This window comes from Crocodylus porosus, unplaced genomic scaffold, assembly GCF_001723895.1.
Source record: "Crocodylus porosus isolate Cpor-Errol unplaced genomic scaffold, CroPor_comp1, whole genome shotgun sequence".
Lineage (NCBI taxonomy): Eukaryota > Metazoa > Chordata > Crocodylia > Crocodylidae > Crocodylus > Crocodylus porosus.
The window spans coordinates 3,364,278-3,374,080 of NW_017728907.1; the positions used below are offsets into that span (position 1 = coordinate 3,364,278).

A 9,803-nucleotide genomic window follows, 5' to 3' on the forward strand; every position below is an offset into this window, starting at 1 on the left:
TAAATTGGATGCTTATCTTGCTGGGATCCTATGACCCCAGCTGACTTCCTGCCCTTTGGGCAGGGGGCTGGACTCAGTGATCTCCCAAGGTCCCTTCCAGCCCTGATGCCTATGAAATCTAAGTGAGTGGGCAAAAAAATGGCAGATGCGAGGTAATGCACTGGAAAAAATAACCTCAATTATACATACGCAGTGCTAGGTTCTAAATTAGCTCTTTTGATTCAAGAAGGAGCCATTGGAGTCAATGTAAATAGTTTTAAAAAAAAAAATTAAGTTCAGTGTGCCATGCTGACCAAACAAGCCAAAAAAATCTTGGATATCATTAAGAAGGTGATTAAAAACAAAATGGAGAATATTATCTTCCCAATATACAAATCCATGGTATGTCCACTTCCCATATGCTGTTCTTGTCCCCACATCTCAAAAAAGGATTTAGTAGCATTAGAAAAGGTACAAAGAAGGGCAACCAAAATGATAGGGGCCTGGAGCAGTTGTCATACCAGGAGAGACTAAAAAGGCTGGGACTCTTCAGTGGGGAAAGAACGCTGATGGGGGTTATGATAGAGGTCTATAAAGTCATGAAGGGTGAACAGGGAACTGCTATTCACCAGTCTTGGAATACTAGAAGTAGGGGGCACCCACTGACATTAGTAGATGACAGGTTTAAAACTAACAAGGTAAAGTACTTTTTATATAGCATGTAGTTACCTTGTGGAATTCATTGTCTCGAGATGATGGAGGCTAGATAGCATGGCCAGGTTAAAATGGACTGGATAGATTCATGTATAGTAGATCTGTTAATGGCTATTGGAACAAAATGATTGGAGGTGCTTCCTCTGGCATCTTTAACCCAATAAATCATAGATTCATGGAGGGTATTGAATAGGGGATAGCTCACTTTGGAGAGATCCTGTTCGGTGTTCTCCTTGTGTAGTATTCACTTCTGCTGCTGTTGGAGGCAGGATACTGTGCTAGATGGACCTTTGGTCTGGCCCAGTATAGCACTTCTTATGTTCTTACAAAGTATTAAATGGGCCAAATCCTAGCTCTGTTCAGTTTGTATTAGTCCTACCTCAAGTAAATTTTGTGCTGACAAAATGAAAGCTTGTCTAGTAAGACCACAATGTTAGGCTCCATAGATTTTAGTAGTTAAGCAGTTAATGTTGTAATATTTTGGGGAGTTTTGTTTTTTGTTTCTCTGCCAGAACCTGCTGTTGTTTCCCTTAGTAAACTGATGCTTTGCTTGTCCCGCAAATTGCTGTCAAACAATAGAACTTGGTTCCTGACTTCTGTGTTCATTGCTAGAGGTAGTTCTGTTCTGCGTTATCATCAAACTTAGTGTTAAACGCCCCACAGAGTGCTTTGTAATGCACAAAAGTTTCTGAGAATAAATGTCCAGAGAAATAATACTGTCATCAAGAATCTAGACTGAACTCTCCCTCTCTTTTTTTTTTCCCCCCTCATCAAATTACGCAGAATGGAGGCTTCTTGCTTAGAGCTGGCCTTGGAAGGGGAGCGGCTGTGTAAAGCAGGAGACTGTCAAGCGGGCGTATCTTTCTTTGAAGCTGCTGTTCAGGTTGGAACTGAAGATTTAAAAACACTCAGTGCTATTTACAGCCAGCTTGGCAATGCGTATTTTTACTTGCATGAGTATACAAAAGCCTTGGAATACCACCATCATGATTTAACCCTTGCAAGGTAATTTTACTTGTCTGCTTTTAGGTTCATCCACCATCTCAGGTCTGTGCAATAGCTTGTTCAGTTAAACGCTTGCCACTAAGGTTGGTCACACAAATGAATGCGGTGTAATTAGTGATGATGGGTAATTTGGCCACCACTCAGATAGAGACCAAGAAAATCAAGTGTAGCATAATAAGTATACAGATTCCTTTAATCTACCAGTTCTGTTCTTCACAGTTTTAAATCTTGGTCTATGAGAAATTAAGTTGGAACAATTGTTTGCTAGATGTAGCTTGCTAGTATCTGTTTTGTTTTTTCTTTAAAGCCACTAATATGCTGTTGGTGATATGTACAAGAAGTACATGTGTTTCATGTGTTGTTTATTATGACGGTCTTAAGGCTCAATCTAATAAAGGGCTTAAGCAACTAAAACAATTAGTCAGAATGTAGGTCCCTTATGTTGGCACAACTGCTGCCTAACCCTCATGCTGCCTAAATTGACACGGTGTTTCCTTTGTCACCTGTGTTCTCTATGGCTGCTTGTAGACATAAAAAAAACAAACAAACAAAAAAACCAGTTATGATTTACCGGAAGAAGCAGCACATTACTTTGGCCCAGATCTGCAGTGTCTCCATAGATTCGGTGCGTAAACAGGGCTTTTTGGGCACCTTTATTTAAAGCTGATTCAGTCAGCTATTAGATAAAGTGCCAAAAAAGCCCCACTAAAGCACCCAGTTGGACAAGGTGGGTTCAGTTAACGAGATGCCTTTCTGGGCATGTGCTGGGCTTGGTGCAGGGGCACACTGAGTTTAAAGTGCCGGTTTCTAGAGTGTTTTTTAATGTCTGCAAGCAGCCTTAATGCTTATAATTCTGGACTTTGGAATGCCCAAACATGTTTCTCACATCAGCCCCCTCTAGGGTCTAGAAACAAGGGCTGCTTACAAATGTGGATGAACCCCCCCCACCCCCCAGGTGCTTTACTTTCACTTTCAGCTCAGCAAGCCCCTGTACCAAGCCCAGTGCACACCCAGAAGAGGTCATGTTCACTTGACCCGGCTCACCCAACATCTGTATAGATTGGGCCCTCCAGTGGGGCTTTTTGGTGCTTTTGTGTCATAGCTGATTGAATCATCTTTAGATAAAAGTGCCGAAAAGCCCTATTGAAGCGCCTGATCTGTATAGAAGCTGCAGAGCTGGGTCAAACTACTGCATGTCCTCTTCCACTGTAGCACTGTTTTTTTTCTTTTTCTTTTTACATCTGTAAGCAAAAAGGCTTGAGTTATCTGAGGGGATCAGTAATGTACGTATTCACACATTGTGCCTAGTGCCTGTTGACAAAGTTGGCCAAAATGCAGTTCAGGTTCTGTTTTTTAGAGGGAGTGGTTCTTTAATGCTCTAATCTAATGGTTAAACCACTTTTTTAGGATTGAGTCTTTAATTAGCCTGTAGGCTATCCATATTTCCTTCCTTCTGGGAGAGGGACTTAAGTAACTTAACAATTTGATTGTTTAGATAGGGGCACTTTCTGTCCCCCATTGAATCTTGTAGTTTTTTGTGTGTTCATAGGACTAATAAGAGCACAAGAGAGAGCATAACTCTGTAGGTTTGTGTTTATGGCACTGGCCTGAGATGAATGGACTCCTTAGGTTTTTGCTTCTAGAATTGCTCTACATCCCATTCAATGCTCATTGGATGGCTGCTTTCAAAATACCTTTCCCTTCTTTCTCCTCTCCTCCCTGCACAATGTAATGCTGTTTACAGTGCCTTGAACATGTACCTTATTGAAAAAATGTATGGGATTTACTGGATGTTATATTCCCTTAATTTCAGGACGATTGGAGACCTACTAGGTGAAGCTAAAGCTAGTGGTAATCTGGGGAACACCTTAAAAGTGCTTGGGAATTTTGAAGAAGCTATTGTTTGCTGTCAGAGGCACTTGGATATTTCCCAAGAACTTAATGACAAGGTAAGAATAGGGATTACTTGCTTTGCTTTCAATCTGGCTGTAACTGTATGAATAGTTAATAGGACTTTCACATTTCCAGTGATTCCTGTTTTTTCACCAGCCTTAAATGTCTGGCAAACATCACTAAACAGGGCCACAAACAGTTTTCTCAGAATCCCTGTTGCCCCCACTTTCAGTCTCTCGGATATGATTAGTGTGGCCCTGCCCTCCATGCGGTGGAGGCAGACCAGGTTGCCCTGTGTCTCATCCGCATATAAACTTCTGAAGGATCCCAGGACTCATGACAAGAACACCCAGTTTGAGTGGCAGTGGGAACTAATTAACACCTGGATCCTTTGTAGTGGGTGTCTCAAGTACACACACTACTGAGCAGTGCTGAGCTATGGAGTCTCCATAGCTTGAAACACTGTTGACCCTGCTGGGGCCCAGCCCAGTTAACTGTATGGTAAATCCTTTTTTGGCTTTGGACTCATATCATGCTTGGTTTGTACTCTCTAAGTGGGTACAAAAATGCTGCTTAAAAGTGTATTTATGGAGTGTCTGTGCTGAAATGTGCAGCAGTTTCAAGAAAGCTAAAATGCTTCAGTTCTGGGTGAACTAAGTCTATGGGGAATCTGGAGGGAGGAAGGGGCTGCAGGGAGAAGAAGAGCAGGGGAGCTATCTGACCTCCCAGCTTTATTTTCCCTGCTGTTGCAGTGGGAGGGTGGCAATTCAAGGCAAGTTTGAATTACAAGTTTGACTTGCAATCAGGCAAACCCTGATTGGATTCTATACCTGGAAAAGTATAACAACACATTTATAAATTTTCCATATATAGAATCTAATTATTGGGGGGTCATTTTATATTCAAGTAAATATGGTAATTAAATATCAATTATTCAGTGATTTATCCCAGAAATCTAGTGTCTGACTAGAGTCAAGGGGTAGGTCCTATCCAGAAGCCTACCATTTGTATGTTATAAAGGGTAAAGAAGTTATATAATTTAGTAACTTATTCCCCCCTCCCCTTTTTTCTCCCCCTGCCATTACTTAGTTTTTAACAGTAATAGGTCCCAGCTTCAGAGATTTTTGTGTAATTCTTAGCCATGATAAAGAGAGTGAGTTGCATTGTTGTGGTATATCTAAACTGTAATTTTGTGCAAAGCCTTATACTTAGTTTTACACACCTGTAATCAAACCTACTCATAATCATTAAATGTTCATGAGTTGCAACCTTTGAGAAATTTGCAGACCAAGCACTTGGTTAACCTAGAGTTAAGCTTCACCAGTGCTGCCTTTTGTCTGACCATCTAAAATTTGGCCCATTGATCCTACGACAGATTGCCTTGAAACGCCTCAGTTTTCAAGATACCTTGAATCACAATATAGATTTTTAGGGATTTAAACAACCATTTGCCAAACGGCAATGTAATCCCAGTTATAGTGGCACTACTACCCTACTGATACTTAAGAATACCTCCTGTTTGGCCCAGTCTCTCATGATTTTTTATATCATGTGTTAAAGACTGGGACTAAAAATTGCTGTCTTAGGACTCGTGTTCCTTCTCTCCTGGGTGAAATCTGTCAACTTGTCAGAACCATCTCTGTGCTGAGCCTGGAACTGGCACCAGGATGCAGGCTCCACCCGTTCACTCCCTTTCCATCTGCACCAAATTCCCGACATGAAGTAATGGAGCTGGCTTTGAGAGATCTGAGCATGTGCCCAGTGGCTACTTTGCCTCATTTATGTACGTGGCATGTGCAGAGCAGGAGGGAGTGGGTGGGGTGCGCTTCATGGCAGTGCTCCCAGACTCAGCAGCATAGACAAGCCCTATGTCTCAGTCTGTCCTACTGCTGTTGGGTGGGGCAGTCTCTCTTCCCTTCTGCCAGTGCCTTGGATGCAAGTTGTTTGCCTTCAAGGCTGTAACTACTTTGAAGAAACCTGCAGGTTTGAGTGCAGTTACCTGGGAAGTGTTGTGGGTAGGAGCACCAAAGCCATGGGCTTGCATCCTTGTTGGGATGTGGTGTGACAGTGTTTAAAAAATGGTCATACATGTATGAATTAATAGTTGGGGAGCTTTTTCTTCTTTCTCTGTTTGATTCTAAGTATTGTACAGCACATCTCTGCAGAAAACTCTGAAATCCTTTTAACGCCTGGTTTTATGTTCTAGGTTGGAGAAGCCAGAGCACTTTATAATCTGGGAAATGTGTATCATTCCAAAGGGAAAAATGTAGCCTGTGCTGGGACTCATGATCCAGGGGAACTTCCTGATGATGTAAAGGCTGCATTACAAAAAGCTGCAGATTATTATGAGTGAGTAATGTTTTAAAGGGCTGTGACAGGAGGGCAGAATCACTTGCCAAATAAATCCTCTACATAGCTTCATACAGAGGTGCTGAACATGCACAGAAATCTGAATCCAACCCCCAGCAGCAGCCAAATGTCTGCGAGAGACTCACAGCACTGAAGCTCCAGTAGCACCGCAGGTTGTTACCACAATGGCAGCCAAGTGCCTGTGATGTCAGGCTTCTTCCCATGATGCTGCTGGGACTCCAGTGCCACTACTCTCATTTGCATGTTGGCTGCTGCCGCAGGAAAGAGCAATGGTACTGCTGGGGCTCCAGCACTGTGGCTCTCACAGCTTGGCTGCCACATACCCAGGCAAGAGCAGTGGTGCTGGAGCCCCAACAGCACTGCAGGAAGAAGCCCAGCACCACAGCTGGTTCCCATGACAGCAGCCAAGTACTTGAAATGCCAGGCCTGTTCCTGCTGGATGTTGGGGTGGGCACTGGATCCAGCAGGGAGGGAGGGAGTGGAGGTCCATAGGGCTAGCCTCGTCATTTATCCAGCCCACACTATTTATGAGTTTGATACCCATGGGTTAATACATTTGGAGACCTGTAGTGGTGTGAACTAAACTCCAAAATAGTACCATTTAGTTGTAAAAACAGAATATGTCAGCTAATGGGATATTTTCTTAAATCACTTAAAGGAGGAAAAAGTGATACCTGGTGTTGTTTTGTTTAAGGGTGGTTTTGCTTTCATTCTTCTACTGTAATACTCATCAGGTGGTAACATGGGTCAAGTTACTCCTGTATTTTATTGCCCCGTTATCCTCTTGGCAACCAGGCTGAGATATGAGAAGTAAGACTTGAATATCAGCTATCTGTACTTGATGTTTGGGTCTTTTTCCTGAAGTAATTTCTCCCTTCCTATGCTATGGAAGGGAGAATGAATTCTCTTCAGACTGGGTAGGACATACTGAGTAAGTTTTAATCTGAGTCAGACATCTACTTGCATCTTACTGGGTAATGCCTAGTGTAGCCTAAAGGCTACTAACTGATAAAAAATAAAACCTGCCACCTCCCTTTGATTTTATTTTTTAAATTTGTCTTCCTGTTTAACAATCTTCTAGTGTCCTATGATCAGTGTTATCTTATAGGTTGTTTTCCCTCTTCTCCCTCCTTCTCTCTCCCTTTCCTCCCCACTCCAAACAGGGAAAACCTGACTATAGTGACAGAGCTGGGTGACAGAGCAGCCCAGGGACGTGCCTATGGAAATCTGGGTAATACGCACTATCTTCTGGGCAACTTTAGGAGTGCTGTCATAGCCCATGAACAGGTACTGCTGTGGAATTTTGCTTACTCTAGTAAATTACTTTCTAGTTGATTGACTGATCTTTGTTATATTTTTGTATTGTCTCTGAGTTTTTAAATGCTAACTGACCATACAGCACTTAAACTTATTTATAATACAAAGTCAGCATTGCTGGTTCTTTTCAACATGTTGTCTTTTCAAGAGTTGTTTAACTGGAGAAAGATTGAAATGAAATGTTGATATTTTTAAACATTTTTTCACAGGTACATTTTACAGAACATGTTTTCACATGTTATCTGTTTGAGATGTATGCAATAAGAAACCAGGTACATCAATAAGATGTCTTTGCTTATTTATTCATTAGCGTCTCCTAATTGCAAAAGAATTTGGTGATAGAGCAGCTGAAAGAAGAGCATACAGCAATCTTGGAAATGCATATATATTCCTGGGGGAATTTGAAACTGCTTCTGAATACTACAAGTTAGTCCATTTTACTTGTTATATGTAAATATAGTACCAAGGCACTTTTGCATAATCAAAATAGTGAAGCTTTTCACTCTGTTAACAATAATTATGCCTACCACTTGCTTTGCCACTTTCAACTAATCCATATACCTGTGTGGACATAATTATACAAAATTTAGCAAGAGTAATCTAATTCTAATTCTTAGTTTAATTTTAATGGGACTATTCAACTCTTTCTAGAAGAGAGGAAGTCTGTCTCTTCTTGTAGATACATTTGTGTATGCTTTCTTTAGAGGATTTTTAAACAGACGCTTCTCAGTGTGAATATACTGTTTCTTTCCTTATCTTCTGCACAGCAAAGTAAATATAGTTGCTGCATGAAGTTAAAATATATCTGTCTTTTAGATTAGTTGCTTGGGCTACATATTTGAGTTCAGATGTTAACTCTGAAGCTCAGGACTTCTCACATTTCCACAGGGACCAAACCTTACCTGAGCACCAGGCAAAGAAAATTTGCTCAGCTCTGAACTCAAGTCAGTCCATGTTATAGAGTAAGACTGACTGGCTTCATAGTTTAAGTATCTTACAAATAAAGCATATACTCTAGCTGTTCTAATGTTGATGCTAAACTATCAAGTTCGTTCTGTACTTTTTTCCTGAATGTAAAGAAAATCAACTAAAAATGCAATAGTGAAGCAACTGGCTGAAGTTAAAGTCATTTTCGGGGATCAGTCCTGCTGTTAGGGAAGTAAATGGGATTTTTTGTGTTATTTTAAAATTAGACTTAAATGGGGGAGGAAAAATTGGAATAATTATCCTGTGAGGCTAACACCAGTTAATGATTTAGTTGTGACCCAAGAGTTAATGGAACTATGAGTGGATTTAGATTTTAATTTTATCCTGTTGCACCTATATAACTGTATCAATGTACATTTCAGAATACAGGCAACCCCCTGCTTAACGCTGTTTCACTTAGTGCTATTTCACTATAATGCTCATTTTAAATTGATACCTGATTTTACTTAGCATTCAGCGAGTTTTGTGATGCCATCTTGAGTCATTAAAAACAATTGTGGTCACCATCTTGGGTCATCAAATACTTTCGGTTTCGCTTAACCCTTGTTTCACTTACCGCTTGTTTTTTCAGGAACCAGTTAAGAGCGCTAAGCGGGGGTTGCCTGTAGAATTTTTCCCCAAATGTTTTGTGATGTCTGTATTTTAGGAAGACGTTACAGCTGGCTCGACAACTTAAGGACAGAGCTGTAGAAGCACAGGCTTGTTACAGCCTTGGAAATACGTATACTTTGCTCCAAGACTATGAAAAGGCAATTGACTATCATCTGAAACACCTTACAATTGCTCAGGAACTGAATGATAGGTAACTACTGTAAGCCTTTATCCTATACTTAGTGTACAGAGGTAGTAGAATCGTGAGTGCTTTTGCTATGTGTCTTCTGTATATAGAAGGTGAACTGGCGATTCTGAGTTTCCATGTGGACTGTATCATGCCCTTTTGAAAAAAAAAATGGTAGCCTTAAAGTCAACATAGTAATGAATTCTGAGATGAAAAGTAGAGTTTTACTTGTATGAAAGCTAAGAGACTTATGGTTTTGCTGTCGCTGTCAAATTATCTTCTTACCATGATGTCAGTTTTTTGGTAAGATCAATAGCTATGACATCTGTCCTTTACCTTGCAATCTTAAGTGCTTTCACTTCTAGTTGTCTCACAAAAATAGGTGCAGAAGGAAGTCCATTAATATGGTACAGGAATTGTGTTTTAAAATGGAAATAATTTTAAGGCCTGATATTCAAATATGCAGTACTGCTAAAATTGATTTATGATTATTTTAACACTATTGATTTGTAGAGAGAGGCGCGCACTAAGAATAAATAATGTAAATCAAGCACAGCTAATTAAATGGATTGTGAAACGTCATCCAACTCCTTGGTTCTTTCCACCACTGAACAGTACTGTGAGAGAGTGCTTATGCTAAGCAAGGCCTAGCATTAAAAACAATGCACTAAAACTCCCAGAATGCTTCAAGGAGGTTGAGGAGTCAGTGATTGACATTCTGGTAATCACTTTCTGACCCTTAGATGAAAATACTGAACTT

The 9,803-nt window shown here is 40.7% G+C and overlaps 1 protein-coding gene across 2 annotated transcripts in view; it reads left to right on the forward strand.

Moving 5' to 3' along the window:
• GPSM2 (G-protein signaling modulator 2) overlaps positions 1-9,803 on the forward strand; it is a 42,095-nt gene that overhangs the window by 22,439 nt on the left and 9,853 nt on the right. For both annotated transcript variants that reach the window (XM_019530672.1, XM_019530673.1), the window contains exons 2-7: positions 1,477-1,698; positions 3,512-3,647; positions 5,798-5,940; positions 7,125-7,248; positions 7,589-7,704; positions 8,912-9,067. In XM_019530672.1, the coding sequence (XP_019386217.1) occupies positions 1,477-1,698; positions 3,512-3,647; positions 5,798-5,940; positions 7,125-7,248; positions 7,589-7,704; positions 8,912-9,067 (897 nt within the window). The remainder of the gene's footprint in view (positions 1-1,476; positions 1,699-3,511; positions 3,648-5,797; positions 5,941-7,124; positions 7,249-7,588; positions 7,705-8,911; positions 9,068-9,803) is intronic.